At 46.4% G+C, this 21,660-nt stretch overlaps 2 protein-coding genes across 5 annotated transcripts in view; both read left to right on the forward strand.

Moving 5' to 3' along the window:
* zmiz2 (zinc finger, MIZ-type containing 2) overlaps positions 1-14,937 on the forward strand; it is a 32,762-nt gene extending 17,825 nt beyond the window's left edge. For both annotated transcript variants that reach the window (XM_040156863.1, XM_040156864.1), the window contains exons 7-20: positions 538-750; positions 1,368-1,451; positions 1,614-1,791; positions 1,883-2,024; positions 2,654-2,732; positions 2,906-3,037; positions 3,170-3,275; positions 4,588-4,745; positions 4,835-4,902; positions 4,999-5,067; positions 5,193-5,434; positions 7,235-7,353; positions 9,291-9,500; positions 10,757-14,937. In XM_040156863.1, coding sequence (XP_040012797.1) covers positions 538-750; positions 1,368-1,451; positions 1,614-1,791; positions 1,883-2,024; positions 2,654-2,732; positions 2,906-3,037; positions 3,170-3,275; positions 4,588-4,745; positions 4,835-4,902; positions 4,999-5,067; positions 5,193-5,434; positions 7,235-7,353; positions 9,291-9,500; positions 10,757-10,864 — 1,908 coding nt within the window. In that variant the 3' untranslated portion in view covers positions 10,865-14,937. The remainder of the gene's footprint in view (positions 1-537; positions 751-1,367; positions 1,452-1,613; positions 1,792-1,882; positions 2,025-2,653; positions 2,733-2,905; positions 3,038-3,169; positions 3,276-4,587; positions 4,746-4,834; positions 4,903-4,998; positions 5,068-5,192; positions 5,435-7,234; positions 7,354-9,290; positions 9,501-10,756) is intronic.
* Positions 14,938-18,082: 3,145 nt separating this feature from the next.
* ppiab (peptidylprolyl isomerase Ab (cyclophilin A)) lies at positions 18,083-21,525 on the forward strand. Of its 3 annotated transcripts, none has more exons than XM_040158129.1 (5): positions 18,083-18,239; positions 19,656-19,686; positions 20,677-20,765; positions 20,881-21,053; positions 21,136-21,525. In XM_040158129.1, the coding sequence occupies exons 1-5, from the start codon at positions 18,171-18,173 to the stop codon at positions 21,269-21,271; spliced, it is 498 nt and encodes a 165-aa protein (XP_040014063.1). In that variant the 5' UTR covers positions 18,083-18,170; the 3' UTR covers positions 21,272-21,525. The 3 variants fall into 3 exon arrangements, with proteins under 3 accessions (XP_040014063.1, XP_040014065.1, XP_040014064.1); XM_040158130.1 differs by having other exon boundaries at positions 18,164-18,239; positions 19,656-19,690; XM_040158131.1 differs by lacking the exon at positions 19,656-19,686 and having other exon boundaries at positions 18,125-18,239.
* Positions 21,526-21,660: the final 135 nt, after the last annotated feature.

Below are 21,660 nucleotides of genomic sequence, written 5' to 3' on the forward strand. Positions count from 1 at the left end.
GCTGAAGCCCAAATAACGGAAGAATTCAAGCATGCGTTTCCTGTTTCTGTGAATGAAGAAGTTATCGTTTTTAGTACCCCATTACACTGCCTGATTGCAAACTGTAGCCGCGCTCGCCCAGACAGTTTGTGTCTGGGCGAGCGCTGCTACAGTTTGCTCTGCTCTGCTCAGTTTGCTTTGCTCTGCTCAACATGCGTTCATTTTTCTGCATCGGAAGCGTGATATCAACTCCTGTTTTGGTGTCTGAGCGTGGGGCAGACGAGTTCAATGGAAGGATGATGTGGCCTTCCCTTCAGACACACCGTAAGAGAGAAAGGAAATGACGATATGTATTTGTCGAGAAAGAGATGAAGTCACTCAGTGGTTTGTGGTATTTTAAAACGTGCCATTTCCGCCTGTAATCCTTGCATTTTTATTTATTCCCTCAGCTTCAACTCTGTGGTTTGTATTTCTCAATAAACTTTTAAATATCAGAACAGCTCGGTAACTATTTCTTTGTATGTTTTTATTTTCTTTTTTAAAAACTCTCTCCCCCAGGGTTTTCCAGTGCAGCAGTACGGCTCTGGTGGGATGTCAGGGTACCCTAACCAGCCCCTGCAGTACCCCACGGTCCCACAGCAGAGATGTGCCCCCTCACCCTCATACCCCTCCAGCCGGATGCCTCTCATGGGACAGTACACGTCTGGATCACACAACCCAGCACAGTTCCCCCCCGGAGCAGGCCAGCCCAATCCTCCACAGTATTATAAAGTAATCAGTTCCACTGCCTTACAAATTACAGCCCCATCAATAATGCATGTTTGATGCTGATACTAATATTGATATCTGAGCGTTGAAAAATTGAAAAAAGAGAAATAAGTTAAGTAAGTTAAGAAAAGCAGGGGAATGTAAGTGAGTCTTATCCATCGAATCTAAAAAAAAAAAAAATCCATTGATTCGAATGATCTAATAGAGGAACAGCAAATTCTCTCCTCTCATTTTGAACCGACCACTGGGAACATCCAGTCACTGGTTGGCCAACAACGGACTTCGAAGTTACTACATGGACACAGCAGTTCAGAAATGTATAGTTGTGACAAAGATATAAACTGTGGGAGACTTATAGTAATAAAATAAAATATGATAAGCTCTAGTTCCAGCTTCTGAATCGTGAGGATTTTCTTAATCATATCTGATATTAAACTTCATATTGATCGAAGAAAAAAAAAAAGAAAAGGAATTTGGAAAAACGTGACAAAATCAAGTCATCAACAGTTTCTACTGAAAGTTTTTGAAGAATTATGGGCACACAGATCTAATTTCTGCACCGCTGTTGAACTGATTCGGATCATTAGCTGAGTGTCATGTTTGCTCTCTGTGTTCTCCAGTCGGAGCCTTTCAATGGACAGAGCAGCCTGCCATCAGGAGCAGCCGGAGGGTACAATGCCTTCACACAAGCTGCAGTGAACGGGGTAAGTCGTGTGTGCAACCACCACAGACCCTTTATCAAAGGACTGAATCCAGTCTGGGAAGAACACTCAGAAATATACTATATGATGATGGGATTTTCTTGGTAAACAATGAATGAGATACGTTGAAGATTTTAAACACTCGTCCTCATCCCCGTATATCAGCCAGGTCGGGGCGGAGTGATGCCCGGGTATCCCAGCTCACCGATGGGAGGGAATCCCACCCCCCCAATGACACCTGGCACCTCCATACCTCCCTACCAATCCCCAGGCCAGGACACGAAACCCCCCTACCTTCCGCCAGACACCAAACCCAACATCGGCAGCCAGCAGCCCTCTACAGGTGAGGCCCAACCCTGCGGTGGGCACATTATTAACTAAAGAAAGTTGTTCCAAGTACACTCAGAAGATACTACCTCTGTTTTCCATTCAAGGTAACCCCAGTGACGACCTGCGTCTGACATTCCCAGTCCGGGACGGTGTCGTGTTAGAGCCGTTCAGGCTGGAACACAACCTGGCCGTCAGTAACCACGCCTTCCAGCTCCGAGACTCGGTCTATAAAACGCTGATGTTGAGGTAGGAAGACTGACTTCACAATCATACACATACGGAGCTGGTGCGTGTGCGCGCGTGTGCTTTTTTTGTTTTGTTATTTAACCATTGTATTTACACCATTCAGCCACAACATTAAAACCAGTCACTGGTTTTAATGTGGCTGAATGGTTTAAATAAATAAATAAATATGCGTTTATGCGTCAACCTGGGATGTTTAGGTTGAACTTATGTTCCGTACATCGAGTAATAAGTTCTCAGTAACTACTTTGACCCTGGTATTAATAATAAAAACTTGGAGAGAAAAAAAGTTTCCACTCAGCCTTTATCATTTCTTCTCCAACATCATCACTCTAAACTAGTCTTTTACTCTCTGGTGAATCACCGGTTTGGGAGAGTAACATACAGGAGAGAGGATGAATGTTTGGTTACTGCTGCGTAGTAAAGGCGAGCGGCATCAACGCAGCGGCCGGACTTTAGCTGTGACCTTTTTATAGCCATATCTGTAGCATAGTGTGGCTTCAGGGCGGTAGACCTCTCTGCCTTTCTCTTCCTGAGTAATGTAAAACACCAGATGAGGAAAAACAAATGAGGAATGTTTGATAACCCCACCCAGCCTCTCCCTGATAGTTGTGTTGCGTCTCCCCCTGCAGACCTGATCTGGAGCTGCAGTTCAAGTGTTACCACCACGAGGACAGACAGATGAACACTAACTGGCCCGCCTCCGTACAAGTAAGCATCATCACCTTTTTCTCCGGTTGCTACTGCGTGAGTCTCTGACGATGCTGTTTCTTAAAGGGTACTTACAGTTAATTTAACCTTTCTATGGCCCGCTTTTCCAACCTGCAACCTGGATCTACTTGTACTTCGTCATATAATTCTGTCCCTTTTTTCTTCTGTACCAGGTCAGTGTCAATGCCACCCCTTTGTCCATTGAAAGAGGGGACAACAAGACCTCCCACAAGCCCCTGTACCTAAAGCAAGTGTGTCAGCCGGGACGTAACACTGTACAGATCACCGTAACAGCCTGCTGTTGTGTAAGTAGGCCTGAAATGACGCCCTCCTGTCTCGGGGTTTGGGCATACAGTTGCAACAACGCAAACCGTTTATGTCTTACATTAAACTGATCAAGTGCCATTTCACTTTTCCCCCCCGTCTCTCTCCCCCAGTCCCACCTGTTTGTGTTGCAGCTGGTCCACCGGCCGTCCGTCAGGTCTGTCCTGCAGGGTTTGATGAAAAAGAGACTGCTGCCGGCGGAGCACTGCATCACTAAGAGTGAGTTGAAATCCAGCACCTTTGAATTTGAAAGCAGGACATTTTGGCACCTGACGATAGCTACTTCTTCGTAGTTTAGAGCCACTGATGTGATACTGAAGTAAGGACATGCTCTGAGTTAAAGTGAGCAACAGAATTTCAACCAGCTGCATCACAGAAACAAAGCTACTGCATCACCAGCCAGGAAGTCTTTAGGGACAGGTGGCCTGTTTCCCAAAATCAGCACAGTGGGGTTGGCTAAGTTAGACAAACACGCTACATGCTTTTGTATTAAAGTCAGACAGTTAGTCGAACAGGGAGAGACAAGTGCTCATTCAGGGAAATCCTCATTTACTGGCAAGGAAAGCGGCAGCTCAACAGTCACAACACCTTTACAGAAGGAGCTGTTTACAAGGAAACAAGGTGTTGGTGGCGTGGAGAGACTTTGCCTACTTGAAGTCTGTCTCATGTCAGATTTTAATTACCCTAGCCTGGTCTGAGATGTATACTGGAAAACCTGTACCAAAAAGGACAGAAACATCACAAACTCAGTTTATCACCTTACAGTCTGAAACACCCTCAATTAGACCCATTCCCTGGACCAAATAGCCAGGCATTCAGAGAAACCGCCCCAGAACAAACCGTATCTACTTTTGGGCACTGTTTTGCCTCTCATACACACACACACACACACACACACACACTCTCAAACTCTCACACTCTCAAACTCTCACACTCTCACACACACACACTCTCACACACACACTCTCACACACACTCTCACACTCTCACACACCAATGGCAGCGAGCTACTATGCCAGGCGCTGGCCTTGGCTTGGAGCAAGTTGGGGTTCAGAGTCTTGCCCAGGAACACTGCGACACATAGACAGGAGGAGACGGGGATTGAATCGTCGCACCCTGTGATCCGAGCCGCAGCCCCCCTTCTTTCCAGAGTGAATAGACACATCACAAGTCGGTGGTCCTTCTTTAATGGTAAAATACATGGCGCCAGTACACACAGTCAAAAATGAGGAATTCAAACTGATGAACATATCGACTCAAGATGTACGCGCGATATGCTGGCTGTGAACATCTCACGCTGCAGGATTTGTGTAATCATAGATTAGATTTATAGATTTTCTGTTTGTAGCTCAGACAGTTTCGAGGGTATTTTAAACGTGAGGGAGCCTTTAAGCTAAACATAAATCTGACTTAATATATATTGGGATATAGATCGATATTGACCGACATGGAAAAAACGGCTTTGATGAAATGTTTTTGTCGTAGATCAGTGAGGTAGTTGTGCTCCCTTCTTTTTGTCTCTTTGTTTCAGTAAAGAGAAACTTCAGCAGCGGCACTATCCCCGGGACCCCCGGTCTGAACGGTGAGGATGGCGTGGAGCAGACCGCAATCAAAGTTTCTCTCAAATGCCCGATCACATTCAGACGAATCCAGCTGCCAGCCAGAGGTCACGACTGCCGACACATACAGGTGAGGTCTCTCTCACACAGAAACTCAGACACGTGCACCTACCTAAACATGCAAATCAGTTGACTCGTGTGGATGTCGTTATTTTGTAGTGTTTTGACCTGGAGTCCTACTTGCAACTGAATTGTGAAAGAGGGACCTGGAGGTGTCCTGTGTGCAAGTACGTGCTTTGACAAAGATTTTATTGCACCTTTAGAATCAAATCCACTCCTCTGGGCATAAAATTGAACCAGCAGTTTGTTCTTCTCTTTCACAGTAAAACAGCTTTGCTAGAGGGGCTGGAGGTGGACCAGTACATGCTCGGTATTCTTGTCTACATCCAGAAGTAAGTGTTTATATGTGAATTTCATGTAAATGAAACACATTTGGGATGTTTGTATTTTTCTCCATTTGATGTCCCGTGACATTTTTATCTAACCAGAAAACCCACTTATCTCTTCTGTCCTCCAGTTCTGACTACGAGGAGATCACCATAGACCCGGTGTGTGGCTGGAGGCCAGTTCCCGTCAAACCAGATCTGCACGTAAAGGAGGAGCCTGACGGTCCGGTCCTGAAACGCTGCCGCACAGTCAGCCCGAGTCACATGGTCCTGCCAAACGTTATGGAGATGATCGCCGCCCTGGGCCCGGCGTCCACTCCCTACCAGAGTCTGACGGCAGGAGGCAGGAACACACCCGACTACAACAGGCCAGGTAGATTCAAGACTGTCACGGGCGTATGAGTTAGTGGTGGCGTCTTTATTTTTTATGAGTGAACACATACAACCTAGAACTGCTGGTTATTTATGGCACCGGTATGGTGCAGGAATTCCAATGTTTTTAATGTAGGTTTAGAAATTGAATATAAAGATACACCCTCGTTTCTCCTCTACTTGTATGAAATGTCATGCACAGCTGCTCCAACTTCAAAACAGATCCGTACGACCAACTGACAAGTCTGCACACTGTGACTTATGCGGAAAATGTTATTTAATGCATGGACGCCTCAGGCTAAACTCTTCCTAACAATTGTCAGATATTATTTATTCTGCACACAATCGCACTTTAAATTGTATTTTCTTTTCGGTTTGTCCTAAGTTCAGAGGAAAAAAAAAAGCATTATAATACATTTTCATTTTCTTATTCCAAATCTCACTTATTTTTTCATCTTGACATTTGTTCATGTGAGTCTTTCAAAGTCGGCTTCACCAAACGCTGAACCACTCAAAGCTGTGATAAATTGCTTGCGAGATTTGATCACACTAGTGTTAGGCTTTCCCGTTCCGCTCCATCTGTGGGCAAGCGTCATTCATTAGTGATGAAGTCACACAAGAGTAGAAGGAAGAATTTCACACTACAGGGATTTACGTGTTGTTGTCGGACGCGAGCAGACAAACACATGACCGACGCAGCAGTGTTGTGTTATAGGACCCGACACGAGATAATGTTACTGCAGCTGTGAACGCGCAGCCTGTCTTTACTGAGCTGTGACTAAAATAAAGAGGGAATGGCTTGATAACAAGAGATTCGAACAGTCGAAAGTCAAGGTCTCGACCACTTGTGAACATTGTCAGTATAACAGAATACATTTTAAATATGAGAATGCAATAAGTTCTCCTACATCACTCATGCGTGCAACTTGTGTTCGTTCTAGGGGGTCGCCGCACGAGGCCCGACGTGTGACTACAGACCGGTTTAGACATTTTAATGCCCTAAAAACAGAGTCAGTCAGCTTCTTACTACGAGTGATTGGGTCCCACGGTACCACGGAACATGAACAGTTTTGAGCAGTATTTGGTTCCACGCTGCTCAGATGAGATGAAACAACATGCATGCAGTTTTTTGAAAGTTAACGTTTAACTATTGGGTAACACTTTACTCTAAACCCCCAGCAGGTATAATTGTGTTTATTGATGTATTTGTCAACAGCTGTAACTCTTCCTGCGGACGATTGTATTTCATAACATAAAATATGTCTTTATAGAAGTTATAATGGTTAACAAATACTGTACACAAAAAAAAACACTTCCCTTATATCTGCATACAACTACATTATAGTGGAATAAACCGTTTTTTTAATGCTTATAAATGCCAAAGGAAATGTGTTACAAATTATTTTTTATTACGTTATGGGTATTTAATGTAAGAGAGGAAAACTTTGGATTTAAAACCATATTTCCAGGGGCTTTAATGTAAAGAAGGTCTTTATAAAGCTACTGCAAAGCACGTGTACTTTTGAATGGTGCTGTATATAATATCCGTGATCTATATATATGCACTTATTGTACACAATCACTCTTTCTGCTCTTAGATGGGAGGTGACCCGGAACAATATGTCAAGCAGCATGATGCAAAGAGTAGCAAGTGCCCCCCCCCCGTTTGTCCTCCTGCACTCCACAGCTGGAGGCACTTTCTGTCCCACCGGTTACTTTTGTACAAGACAAAATAAAAGTGTCCCCTGACCTGTTTTATTTTCTGACTGGAGGTAATATTTGTTTTGTTTTGGTCCCGCAGGGAGCCAGGGATTCTCCAGCCAAACAGGATTTACAGACTTCCCCAACACTCCTGGCACCCCGACCCTAGGAGAGTATGCCTCTGGACCGCCACCTCCACTCCCCTATCAGTCTGACCAGGTTAGACACATCTAAGATAAGCCCCCCCGGCCCCCCCCCATATTACATAATACACGTTCGAGCAAACACACAGGACCCGAGGTAGCCTCTGGCCACAGTGACGAGGATCGGGCTCAGTGTCTTTTCTGTCGGGTTCGCTCGGGACCTTTTCCCTAATGGTTGAGTAGGCACCAATGACAACTAGAGTATGAATGGACCACGGCCAGAAGGCAGTGCACTACGAGCTGGCTTCACATACAAACCCCAGTGTTACAAATTCCTGTTATGTAAATCAATCCGAGGCGCACATTTCCTGAATGAGATGGAAAGACAAGGTAATGCTGGAGGATTTTTCTTATTGTCGACAAATCCCAAAGACCGAAACCAACAAGAGACTGATTCTACCACCAGGGATCATCTGTGTATTCAAAGCCTGATATTTCTCCGAACCATCGAGCTCCACTGTTGTCCAGAAACTATTAAAACACATCAGCGAGCCTCACCATTGCACCGGGTGACGTGTTCCGTCATCACCACGAAAACACACACTGTAGTTTATTCGGCCCCTAACACACCGTCCTGGTGCCCCAAATACTCACTTAGAGCACCAAATGTGGATTAATCCGCTGCAGAAAATAGTCCCCAACAAATGCTCTGTTCCCTCCCGTTTGTTTGATTTATAAAACTACAGTGACCAGCTGTCGTAGGAAAATTACTGAGCCTTTTTAAAAGAAAAATGAAACTACATGTTTTTTTGAGGTGTGTTTTAAGATTAAAGTCTTCAGTAGAAAAACCAGTGAGCCTGGAGCTGAGAGCCACCAAAAAATGACCAATCAGAAGAAGCTCACATTGCTCACTATGTTTGAAAAATGGTTGGACGTTGGTCTGACGCCAGGATCAGAGAGCTGCTATAACCAGACGCCTGAACGCGACTGAGATAAAGGGAGAGAGAGAGACTCTGTGCGAACGGGAGGATAAGCCGGTCGAGAGAGGCAGTGAATGGACGAGACAGAGAGAGAGGGAGCGTTCAAGAAAATAACTGAGAAATAAAACTTAATTTGCTGATAGTTTCATCACGGTAGCATAACAAAACAGATAAATAACCATCAAACACTCGGCAGATGGTGCACTGTGGAGAGAGGCGCTCTGGAGTTTTCAGCCTCCTTTTCTATTCATTCATTACATCTGTTCAAACATCAGGGTTAGTACAAAGAACGACAGCACGACTGCTCGTTTCCTCGTGTCAGAAAATCGTGTTTCGAGCTCCCCTGTCGTTTTCCTTTAATCCGTCATCGTTTGTGTTTGCCTAATCTTCACAGTGGCTCCGATGCCGTGGAATCACCAACAGCAGTGCACAGCAGGCACTTTCAGTTCCCAGTTACAGCTGTATTTAAAAGTTGGGGCCCCCCAGGGCAAATCACACATATAGTTGAGTTTTGTAGTGAAAGGATGTAAATACACCCCCTGCAGCAAACCCGTACATGCAGCGAATGTCTACCGGTAGCCGTTTGGTTGAAAAGGGCCAATAATGAACCGCTGCATTAGTGTTATGCAACACTCACTGTCTCTTCCTTCTGGTTTGTGAGTTCAGTTGAGAGCCTTTAGCTGAACCTGAAGTAGACAGCACCGGCCGAGAAGATATTCACTCACGCGCACAAAGCACCGAGCCACTAGACCGCATACCACCTGTCGCACACAGCTGCTCGGCTGTCTGCCGAAGGTTCGTAGAGAGAGAACGGCGCGTCCGTCCTCCTCCACTGTCACACCCTTCTGGTGCTCAGCCTCTTAAGAAAAGGCCTCGGGGATTCGCGCAAAGTGTTATTTGTGGTGAATGTACTGTAAAATAGAGGGGAAATCCTGTAGCAACGTGTGGTTTTTATTGCTTTAAAATAAAGATCCCCCTCTTGTATTTGTGTCTCTCTTCTTCCGTGTGTGTCTTCCTCCTCCATCACTGTCAGACGCCTCATTCTGGACGAATCGAACACTCCCAAAACATCCTGCAGCAGCACGGTTCAGGTGTTCACGGTAGCCAGAGTCTAAGTGACGCCGGCAGTCCGCTGCCGCAGAGGAGCACCAGTACCCAGAACTCCAGGCTGCAGAGCGATGGGTCCTTTGGTCTGGGAGGCCCAGGAGCACCTGGAGGAGAGGGAGCCGATCATGCACTGGATGTGAGTGAAAACCTGTTGATCATGTGTTCGGCAGTAGTATAAGAGAAGACACATGTTTAGACCACGGGACTTGACTACAACTTCATTTTCCTGTTTTCAAATCCAGGACCCGTATTTATTGAACTGCAAGTGACAGACTGAAGTAAAAATCCTTCACTTTGACTGCTACTCGCAAACTCAACAATAAACGCTATTTGTCAAACTTGTTACAACTTGAAAATGCCCTTAAACTTTTAAGAGAAGCTCCAGAGGTGTCATTTTGAGAAACATGCTTATGTGCTTTCTGACTGGGGATGATGATTGACACCACTCTCATGTACTTACTGTAAATGTGAAGCTACATCAGCTACGTCTTCACTGTCTGCACTTGTGCCCCCGTCTTCCAGCAGCACAATTTGGTCTTCGTTTTGTTCCCATATCAGCCAGTCTCCTCAACTGCCACCGGAGATCACTAAGATTTCATAAAAATGGTTTTCTGTTTAAAAAAACAAATACCACAAAAAATGTAAGGATTTTTTTTTTAAGGGATGGACAGAGAGTTGAAGTGAAAGGGAAGGATTGGGCTCACTGGTTCTGTTCTGGAATTAAAATTTCCATCAATTTTTTTTTTTTTTTTTTCCTCTCCATACACAATGTCATGTGACTGACAGTTGAGGACTTCTGTGTTTGCCATCGGCATGAAAATCTCCAGGTTTTAATCGTCAGTACAAAAGAAAAAGAAACAGCTTTGTTGAAACAGCTCTGCCTGTGTATAAAAAGTTACTACGACTCCCAAGGTGCATTTCAGCAGGAAACATTCAGTCAGCGGGTGTAAAATTCTGTCACATTTGCTGCTGAGATGGAAGCTAAAGAGACGATGTTGAGAAATTTGGTTTAAATCAGTTCACTCAATTTCTGGGTCAGTTTCAGACGAATTCAACATTCATCTCATGAACTTTAACATTTTTTATTTTTTTTAACTTGAATTTTAAGTGGGTTTCATCTCGTTTACACTGAAGACCGAAGGTCTTGGCGGCGAGGTGAAAAATACGCTGAAACCACTTTAAACATCCGTCCTCCGTTTTTATTCAAGGGTTGTAGCAGTGTCCTTGTGATGGCTTCTTCTTAAGGGTAATCTGAAGTTTTGATAAACACAGGCCCTGACCTTTAGTGTCTCAGTTTAATTAGAGAAAAACAAAAAAAAAACCCCAGAATTTTACGACTGTAAATCTTTAGTTAAATTCACTCCTCTTTTCCCGTCTCTGCCTCTTATTAAGCTTCTTCCGGAGCTGACCAACCCGGACGAGCTGCTCTCCTATCTGGGCCCCCCCGACCTTCCCAACAACAGCAGCGATGACCTGCTGTCTCTGTTTGAGAACAACTGACGACCCTCAGATTCTCACACCGCTCATCTTCCAGTCCAGCCTCCGCTTCTCCGTTTTGCTGTAGCCCGACCCACCTCGGTCGAAGACTGCACCGTCTCCGCGGGCACCCGCTACTTGTGTGTGTGTGTGTGTGTGTGTGTGTGTGTGTGTGTGTGTGTGTGTGTGTGTGTGTGTGCGCAGTGAGAGTGTGTACGATTGCTTTCTGTGTGTCTTTTTGTCATTTTTGAAGCGTCCTGCTCTTCTTCGAAGTCCATTCAGTACAGCATAGGGGAATATGAAGGAACACTCTCCACATGAGTATGAAGACTATACCAGAACAGACAGACAGGCAGCGACTGTGCAGACCAGCATTTTAAACTATAGCACAAATCACAGGCTGAAGGATCCGTATCAGTAGATTATAATAGTCGCAGTGGAGCATAACAGAAACCTGGCTGGTGTTTATGAGGAGTTAGTGGACACATTAATAAAGTGGTTGCCAAACTTTTACTGTTGGGGCTCTCACATACACCCACATAAACAAACAAACACACACATACACACTTCCCTTACTGTGACTGTTGCATTTTGGCTGCATATTTCAAATATTGCGATACTGTCTGAGACGTTACTGCAAAACGAGAGAGCGACATGGTGCCATTCACAGTGCGGGCATGAAGTTTTGGTCACATTTTGATTGGAATTATTTGTCTTAAAGGAATAGTTCTGAATTTTGGGAGATACGCTTATTTCCTATTCTCGCCAAGAGTTGCAGTATATCTGCCCGTTAGCCACCAGTTAGCTTAGCGTACAAACTGGGAGAAGCGGGAAACAGCCAGCCTGGCTCTGTCCCTTCAGTACTAGTTCACATTAGAGATCTACCGGACCCATGGAAAAACCTTCCCAAAACAGGACTCGAGCACAGCTAGACCCGTCCCGCATAGACCCGAGGATGGGTAGACCCGCTCCAAAACACCTGGACGGAGAGAGAGCACCACCACCGCATGGTGCATTATCAGTTGACTCAATCAATTAACAAGCAGCCGTGGTGGAAGAGAGCGGCAGTGTATTAATACCGATGCCCTACGAACGAATGTTAAGTCAGAGAAACTAAAATAATTAGTTTATATCCATCAAAGACAAATTTATGTAAATAATTTAAAGTCCTGTTTCCACCTCCTGCACCAGCAATAAAACATTTTGTAGCCAACTGGGTTATAGAACAACAAAAGACAGTATTCTAACCCGCGTAATATCTGTGAATCAGATTCCAAAAACTGTCATTTAAAAGCATAAATCTTGTAGGCCACAGACTTTCCTAAAATAAGCTCAGTTCCCTCGTCAGAACAAAACTCGTCACCCTCCTCTCACCCCGAAACACCTGACACGCTCGGGTCCATTCGGATCCACTCGGGCATTGGACATATTGACAGACAGACCCGAGACCCGACTCGATTTAGACTGAGCAGAGTCTGGACCCGGGTCGGGTCTTGGTTCCTCGGAACCGAACGGACCCGCGGAGTCATTTAGTTCAAATCTACCTTGAGCCCCAGACATTTTCATTGTCAGGGCCTCCTGCAGTGTATTATAGCCAATGTCTTCCCTGAAATCAAGACCACCCCTGCCAACATCAGACACAGTACGAAAGAATGAGTGACTGGACGAAATGAATTCAATTTGAGTGTCCTTCCATCTCATTGCCCAGCCCCCACGTCCAATATTCCAGCTGTTCACAAATCAGATCAGGTGATAATTTAAAAACAAAAAACAAAACAACAAACACCGATAGTAATCTCCCACTCCTTACTGATACAAGTTATTGTATTAAATATTACATTTCTATTCAGCTTCAAGGAGAAACAGCAGAGAAACTACATCACACAGCAAAGGAGACATAATTAATCAGGTAACTGTTTATGGAAAAAGGAAGAAGCAGAGACGCGGCTCCGTCAGTCGCAGTCAGGTCACGTGACTGATGAAACACTCACTGAGTTTTCCTGTCCTCGTGTTTTTTTTCGTACCCGTGTTGGTTGGAGCAGTCAGGGTTGGTTCGTCGTCGTCTTTAAGTTCTTTCACGTGGACTTGTCTATGCTTTACTTACACCACTTTGATGTAACTCCCCAGTTCGGGAACCGCTGCGTTAAAGGATAAGGCCCATGATATTCTGTTCTTTTTATCGTCAGCAAGTTGCATGAAAAAACCAAACTCAGCCACGTGTAAGTCAGTTTCTTAAACTCTCTGACTCTGTCTGGAGATGCAAGTCTTTAAATACACCTCAAGAATGTATAGTTTCATTTTTTATTTTTAAGAACATGGCTCAGTAATTTTCCTACAACATCTTCTCACTGTAGTTTTTTGTCAAACAGGAGGGAACAGAACATTTGTTGGGGACTACTTTCAGCGGCGGATTAATCCAGATTTGGTGCGCTAGTATTTGTGGCAGCAGGACTGTGTGTGTGTGTGTGTGTGTGTGTGTGTGTGTTGGACTGAGTCAGAATAAACTACAGTGTGTGTGTGTGTTCACGGTGATGAAGGACCAGTGTGGCTCGCTGGCGTGTTTTAAGTGGTTTTTGGAGACGGTGGAGCTCCGTGGCTCAGAGGAACCGGATGCATCAGGCTTTAGATTCACACACAGTTCCTGTCAGTGGGAGACGTTCACTGTCGGTTTTGGTCTTTTCATGGGATTTGTTATAAGGCAGATCTAGAATATCACAGGACTTATCCTTTAACGCATGATGATGATGATGTAAGATAAGGGCGGCTAAAAGAGGTCACGTTTATGTTTCTCTGGACTGATGATGGGGTGAAAAAGAAAAAAAGAAAAAAAAGGATCCAAGGGTGACGGCCTCACACAGTAGACGAGGACAGGATAAAGGCCCAGCCTATGAGGGCCCAGGACCAGATGTATCATAGACATTTTTAATACATGAAGTTGGGAGAACGCTGAGGTTCACTGTATCTCCGACATCCTTCAGCACTGTGAAATATATCAAAACTCCCGCCTTTCACTCTGTTGATTTTACCCTCTTTTGGGGGGGGGGGGCATACTGTAAAAGCTGTGTGTCATGGCATTTTCTGCCATTCGAAAGCTATTTGTATGTTTTTAAATGGTTTGACATTTATAACCCATCACGACGCGGGTTTATGTACTGTATAATCAGCTGTTTTCATTAGAGAACGTGTGTGTAACAAATGAATTGTTAATCATGGTAATTTTAATGTTATTAGTTGGATAATGGATCATTGTTGGTACTGTATACATACTGTACGCTAGGAAAATATAAACCAATTGTAAAAATTTGAGGTCGTACATACGTACGTGATGCATGTATGACAGAAACGGGACAGTCAGCTGACACTGAGTGATGCAGTTAAAGATGCCGAGTTTGAAATTATTCCTACTACCGCTTTTTAAAAGCTGACGTTTTTTTTTTTTTTTTTTCTATGAATGATTTTCCGAATGAACCCTTTGTGGTCCAACACGGCCTCAACAAGGTAACAACAAAATCATGTTATTTGCCGACTTGAGCAACACGATGACGTTGTGTTTGGAAATTGTGGACTATTTAAAACTGCAAATTTCTAGAAAAAAAAAAAGGGTTTTTTTTAAATATGTAAACTATTCCACATATTTTGTAACACATTGTAATTGCCATTATTTTCTATTTATTTTTTAATCATAATCGTCATTGTACCTACAGTTACGTTGTCCCTTTCCTGAAAGTCAGAGTCGGAATTAAAAATCACTTTATTTGACACAAAGAGTTTGTTTTGGAAGCTCTGATTTCCAAGTCAGATCGGTAGCTTTCTAGACGTGCACCGCGACCCAACGCCAGATCGTCTAACCAAGCTGTAGATATTCACGGAAGCTGTGACGAACAGGCATTTGTTGATTTATTTATTTAAAAAAAAAAAAAAAAGTCAGCTGAAGATGCCACATTATTTCCAGTGTTGATGCAAACCCAGCAATTTGTAATGGATGTTCTTTGCTCCAGAAACCGAGAGACATTAAATTGAGACTGTAACTTGTGAAAGAAGAAAAAAAGTATCTTCCACTGACGAATAAAAAGTTTGTATTTATAAGAGATAAAATGGACCCCTGTTCCGTTCCGCCTCACTTGGCCTGGTGTAACCGTTAGCTTACAGTGGCTAATGATAACTGATACTAGCAGAGTTTACTGACACTTTCAGTGTTTTTAGTCGTCACTGTGGCTTTAACGCAGCCGAAGCAAGTGATTTCACCCTAATTTTCTGTTTCCGTTCACTGGTTTGTTGTGGTGAAAGGAGCAGTGACTGCCTGACCCCGTCGCCGCTTTGGTGCAGACTGAAGTATCTCGACAACGATCAGGTGGATTGTCCTAAAAAAAAATTTATACAGACATTCGTGGTTCCCCAGAGGATGAACCCCGGTGACTTCGGTGATCCTCTGGGGTTTCATCTGGCGCCACCGCGAGGTTCCGACCTTGTGGTTCTGAGTGAAACGTCTTGACAACTATTGAGTGCATTGCCACGAAGACTTGCGCTGTAATAGCGTTATCGATCCCTCCTTTTGCTTCTCATCCGGCGCCACCATCAGGTCAGAATTTAAGATTTTCCGATGCTGCAAAACTAACGACGTTCCCATCAGCCCCAGCTGAGCAAATACGACCTCACGGAGCCGCTGACGTGGCTCGTAGACCGGATGAGGTTCAATGCTGGCGTCAGTTAGAGTCACTTTGAGCTCCTCCCCTTTGGACCAGTGGCAAACAACCTCTTTAAAGCGAGGTTCATTCTCTCTCATGGATTCAGGCTATTAAGCTGTACCAGTGCAGGACACTGGCTTTTTAAAGAAAGCACTGAGGCAGTGGTGGAAGAAGTATTCTGATTTTTTTTTTTTTTTTTTTTTACTTAAGTAAAAGCACAACGATGTAAAAGTACTCCAAGTAAAAATCCTGAATTCCAAGAGGGCATCAGTCTCTCTACTATATCACTATATCACTGGATTATTGGTGATGCATCGACGTGTAAGAAGCCATGAATGTTGCAGCGGGTTCAGGTGGAGCCACTTTCTAATCACCATAGGTTTTATGTAAAGCAGCGCATTGTGCAAAGTAACTGTACCTGTTTTAAAAATAAAATAAAATTTAAAAAAAAGTGAAGTATTTCCCCCTGAAACGTTGTAGAGTGAAAGTATAAAGTAGCACAGCATGTAAATACTCAAGTACCGTACCTCAAAACTGCAGTAACTGCGTGGTGCTTGAGAAAAATGTACTTTCCACGGGCATCTCTTCATCCTGGGAGATGCCCGTCGGAAACAGGACTTAAAAGACGTGCCCCGAAGCCACATTTCAGATTAAAACATCTCACTTTTTTACCCCGCTGACAGCTTCAGATTGAAAATGTGCCTGTCTACAAGATGAACGTGTCATTTGTTGTGGTCTACGTAACAGCAGTTAAAATAATAACACCAATCATCCATCAAGATAAATTTATGACTCACGGGAGAATGAGTCCTTTTACTTCTGATACGTTTGACTTGTGGCGGAGAATGTATTCATTTTTTATATTGTGATATTGGTGCTTTTACTGAAGGCTCTAAGAATCATCTCCCGCCTCTGAGGCACAGCGGCCTCAGCCGTTGGGCAGGACACCTGCCAGGACCCACGGCCAGTGGACTGTCAGTAAAGGTGAGGGTATCACCCCACCCCTCCTCCACTGGAATTTCTCACCCTCCAACATAAGGGTGAGTTGTGGACAGGACACAAATGAAGTCAATTTTAAGCATATTTCTACCTGCCCTGGTGCATTTTGTCAGAGATCTGCAGATAAAGAGTCAGCTACATCATCACCCCACCCCTCCTCTCTCTGTCTCTCCTCTCCCGTCTCTCTCTCTCTGTCTCTCCCTCCCCGTCTCTCTCTTTCTGTATCTCTCTCTGTCTCTCCCGCCCCGTCTCTCTCTCTCTGTCTCCCTCCCCGTCTCTCTCTCTCTCTCTCTCTCTGTCTCTCTCTCTCCCGTCTCTCTCTCTGTCTCTCTCTCTCTCTCTCTGTCTCTCCCCCTCTCTCTCTCTGTCTCTCTCTCTCTCTCTCCCCCCGTCTCTCTCTCTCTGTCTCTCCCTCCCCCCGTCTCTCTCTCTCTCTCTCTGTCTCTCCCTCCCCCCGTCTCTCTCTCTCTCTGTCTCTCCCTCCCCCGTCTCTCTCTCTCTCTGTCTCTCTGTCTCTCTCTCTGTCTCTCCCTCCCCGCCTCTCTCTCTCTGTCTCTCTGTCTCTCCTCCCCGTCTCTCTCTGTCTCTCTGTCTCTCTCTCTGTCTCTCCCTCCCCGCCTCTCTCTGTCTCTCTCTCTCTCTCTGTCTCTCCCTCCCCGCCTCTCTCTCTCTCTCCCCTGTCTCTCTCTCTCCCTCCCCGCCTCTCTCTCTCTCCCCCCGTCTCTCTCTCTCTCTCTCCCCCCGTCTCTCTCTCTCTCTCTCCCTCCCCCCGTGTCTCTCTCTCTGTCTCTCCCTCCCCCGTCTCTCTCTCTCTCTGTCTCTCCCTCCCCCCGTGTCTCTCTCTCTGTCTCTCCCTCCCCCGTCTCTCTCTCTCTCTGTCTCTCCCTCCCCGTCTCTGTCTCTCTCTCTCTCTGTCTCTCTCTCTCTCTCTGTCTCTCTCTCTGTCTCTCTCTCTCTCTCTCCCCGTCTCTCCCTCTCGCTCTCTCTCTCTCTGTCTCTCTCTGTCTCTCTCTCTGTGTCTCCCTCCCCCGTCTCTCTCTCTCTCTGTCTCTCCCTCCCCCCGTCTCTCTCTCTCTCTCTGTCTCCCTCCCCCGTCTCTCTCTCTGTCTCTCCCTCTCTCCCCTGTCTCTCTCTCTCTCCCCGTCTCTCTCTCCCCGTCTCTCCCTCTCGCTCTCTCTCTCTCTCTGTCTCTTTCTGTATCTCTCTCTGTCTCTCCCTCCCCCGTCTCTCTCTCTCTCTGTCTCTCTCTCCCCCTGTCTCTCTCTCTCTCTCTCCCCGTCTCTCTCTCTCTCTCTCTCTCTCTCTCTCTCTCTCTCCCCGTCTCTCTCTCCCCCCGTCTCTCTCTCTCTCTCTCTCTCTCTCTCTCTCTCTCTCCCTCCCCCGTCTCTCTCACTCTCTCTCTCCCCGTCTCTCTCTCTCTCTCTCCCCGTCTCGCAAGCGCACGCCTCCGCCCACCTGCGCTCCAATTGGCGCGTGTTCGAGCCCGCTCAGAAGGCCGGGGCTCCGATTGGCCGGCCGGCAGCCCCTTTACGTCAGCCTCCGGTGCCTCGGAGCCCTATAAACGCGCCTCGGCGGACCCGGGTCGCGTCTGACGCGGTGTCGGGACCTCGTTCAGGTGCGTCTTTCCACGTCGCGCGTTTCCAAACATGGGAAACCCCAGAGTCTTCTTTGACATCGCCGTTGACGGCGCCAACGCGGGCCGGATCACAATGGAGGTAAGACGATTCCCTCGCTCTTGAACCTTTGTCACCTCAGTTCGATCGAGCAATGGTCGGTTCAAGGTCTAAATTGGGCTTTTTTTTGCATCCGTCTGTTTGCGATGCAGAAAAGCCTCCAGCTGTGACAGACGTGTCGCAGTGCGTCCACTTCTCCGCCGCAGCTTCGTGGGGACACCCAACGTAAAGCGCCAAAAGCTTGAAAGATTGTAGGACACGCGATATTAATCATCCCGTGTATCCCCAACGCAACACGTATATACGTCGGGCATGAGAGGTTTACGGGAAACTCGTCTCGGAGACGACGAAAACAGGTGACAAGTAGAAGGGAGCGCAGGTATGGTAGACGACAGACTGCGATGAGATCCAGGAAGCAGGAAGTGGGCACGGGGAGGATCCAGCGAAGACAGTGCTCAAGACAACGAGTCAGATCTCTCTTGTTACCACTTTGAATGCATTTGCTCTGTGCTGTAACGGAGGGACAACGCACTTTGCGAACTGCGTAATAAAACTGGGTGAACTGTCGACAGTCGTCTCTCTCTCTGTGTGTGTTCCTTGCTGCATCAACTTCCTCGGGGAGTGGAAATAGTTACCACTCAACAGCTTCCGTTTTTGGCAGATTATTTTTTCTTATTTTTTAATTCTTTACCCCTTCGGTGTCTTGGACACAGAAGGGCCAGTGGCGTGAACGCAGAATCGTAGATCGGTCCGACAAGATGGCCCCGCCCTGGTGGAAACGCCCAGCGGCCGAGCGGCCACTCGGGGTGCAGGTCACGGTGGGGGCGGGGCAGGTCAGGCTGACCGGTCTCCCCAGGGGCGCGTAGTGGGTTCAGTCGATTGGTCAGTGGATAGGAAACTTAATCGGCAACCGTTTCCATCGTTTCCATCGTTTAAAAAAAAAAAAGCCAAACTCTCCGTAGTTTCAGCCTCTCAAATGTGAGGATTTCTCGCTTCACAGCAAACTGATTTCGTCCGGTCGGACACAAAACTAGATATTTTGACAAGTCACGTCGGGCTCTGGTTCAGATGAGATCATCCTCTACTGATCCCCAGAGGGGAAAGTAAGGCACTGCAGCAGCACAAGGGACAGAGAGAGGTAGAGGTAAAACCATAAGCCATAAAAACATCATGATGATGAAACAAAAAGTCAGTAGAACACACAGTTCCCACAGCAGAATTAAGTATTGATTAAGCACTGGTACATAGCCGATAGCAGGACTTCAGGCCCGACGTCGCGCTCAGTGTTACCAGCTGAGATGAAGCCCGACGGTTTGCCTGTCGCCTCCGGACGTTTCGGGCCCGCGGCGCCTCTCACTCTTTCCTCCCCGCCTGTGCATTGCTCGTCGAACTGCCACATGCTTCTGCTGTTGCATTTTTTTTTTTTTTTTCACTCACGTGAGTCCCTGTGTTCCGCAGCTCCGGGCCGACGTGGTTCCGAAGACCGCAGGTAGGTAAGCCAGAGGATTTTTAACAGAGACAACGAGCTCCAGAGCCTCAGCCGAGAATGTGTTCTAGATACGGGGCGGGGCTGTGGGTGACGCCTGAATAGCCTGTCCCAGAGAGGAGGAGGAGGAGGAGGAGGAGGAGTGAAAATCTCCCGGGGCCGCTCCTTTCCACCTTACGGCAGCTGTAGACCAGTGGGTAGCAGTAACACACGAGGCGCTCCGTCTGGCAAACGCCACGCAGCTCCCACCGAGACAGCCTGCAGGAAGCGTTGCGGACTGGCCGGGACTCTGTCCCACGTGGCCTCTGTCAGAGGGTGCAGAAGAAAATGGCCCATAGGCGTCTCTCGATTTCGTTTAGCTTCTGTTTCTGGAAACGTGCTCTCGACAGTTTCATAATTAGTGGATTTGAACTCGCCGCCTTGTGTGGAGCACTTCGGGTACGACGGTAGTTCGCCGATTCTGTCGGAAGAGCTGAGAAAATGCACTTGTAGCGTCGTAGTCTTTCAAGATTCAGGATTTGAGACCATGTTTTTTCAGTGACTTTAAATAATGGCGCTCCAACAAATCTCTCTGTTTTTCTCTCTTCGTATTAGAGATCATTGTGTTGTCGGTGCTAAGACAAAACAGAACTCAGATTTACTGCATCGTAACCGACGCCAAAATGTCTCCTCCCGAATCTCAGAGAAAGCTTCTGACGAACTGCTTCCTGCCTCGTCTGCGAGGAGAGAAGCCGCGGTTTGTCCGGCGTTGCTACCTCAGGAGCATTGCTCTGCTGGGCATGCAAAGCAATATGGGAAAGATCAGCTCTTCGGCTTCAGGGTTGGATGAAATTCATTCGAGAAAAAATAAGAAATATTCAAGAGGCCCCTGTAAGAGAGAACGACCCCCGCTGACTTTGAGAGCTCTGCCCCTAAAGCAACAAATAATGCTCGTTATTTTGGTATTTTAGTGGATGTCAGTATATTTGAATGACGGCGTCTTTTTATTTACAGAAAATTTCCGAGCTTTGTGCACTGGGGAGAGAGGGTTTGGCTACAAGGGCTCCACCTTTCACCGCGTCATCCCTAAATTCATGTGCCAGGTACGGTTGGTTGGTTCTTCCTGTCCCTTATTCTGGCAGGTTCAGACTCGGCTGCCGATGACGGGTTCAAAACCACTGCCGTTGCCACATGTGCATAGTCGGCTTTGTTTTACAGGGCGGGGACTTTACCAACCACAATGGCACCGGAGGCAAATCCATCTATGGAGAGAAGTTTCCGGATGAGAACTTCCAGTTGAAGCACACCGGCCTGGGGACACTGTCCATGGCCAACGCTGGGCCCAACACCAACGGATCCCAGTTCTTCATCTGCACAGCTCTGACCGACTGGTGAGCTCCGCTCGGCAGTTTCAGCCGGTTTTTCAGATGTCGGTCTGGCACACTAATGGGCTGCTCTCCCCCCCCCCTCCAGGCTGAACGGGAAGCACGTGGTCTTTGGCAGCGTCGTGGAGGGCATCGACGTGGTCAAGGCGATAGAGAAGCACGGCACAAAGAGCGGCACTCCTAAAGCCAAGGTCGTCATCGCCGACTGCGGGGAACTGAAATAGTTCAGTCCTTTCTCCCGTCAGCTGTATCCTTCGTCACGCACGTCCCGGTTCGTCTCTACATTGGTGCATATCTACAGTGTCAGTAGGAAAAACCCCTATCGACCCGCTTTCGCCTCTAAAAGCGTTTTGTCTAACGTGTTTATTCGTGGTGTGATATTTTCTACCTTCCAGTCTGTCGTTTAAAGAAACACATTTATTAACAAGATCTGAATAAAATAATGACAATGATGTAAATAAAGCATCTTGAAAGCCTGGATTTGTGTATGTCCTCTCATCAATCTGTCTGTCTCTGTCTCTCTATCTACATGTCTGGCTATCCATCTATCTATCTCTATCTGTCGATCTGTCTGTCTCTATCTACCTGTCTGTCTGTTTCTCTACCATCTATC

Source organism: Xiphias gladius, chromosome 20 (assembly GCF_016859285.1).
Source record: "Xiphias gladius isolate SHS-SW01 ecotype Sanya breed wild chromosome 20, ASM1685928v1, whole genome shotgun sequence".
Taxonomy (NCBI): domain Eukaryota; kingdom Metazoa; phylum Chordata; class Actinopteri; order Istiophoriformes; family Xiphiidae; genus Xiphias; species Xiphias gladius.

Coding starts and splice junctions, on each gene's coding strand:
- ppiab (XM_040158129.1), top strand. CDS start 18,171: ATGGGAAACCCCAGAGTCTTCTTTGACATCGCCGTTGACGGCGCCAAC. Junction 19,687..20,676: donor CGTGGTTCCGAAGACCGCAG/GTAGGTAAGCCA, acceptor TTTTATTTACAG/AAAATTTCCGAGCTTTGTGC. Junction 21,054..21,135: donor TGCACAGCTCTGACCGACTG/GTGAGCTCCGCT, acceptor CCCCCCCTCCAG/GCTGAACGGGAAGCACGTGG.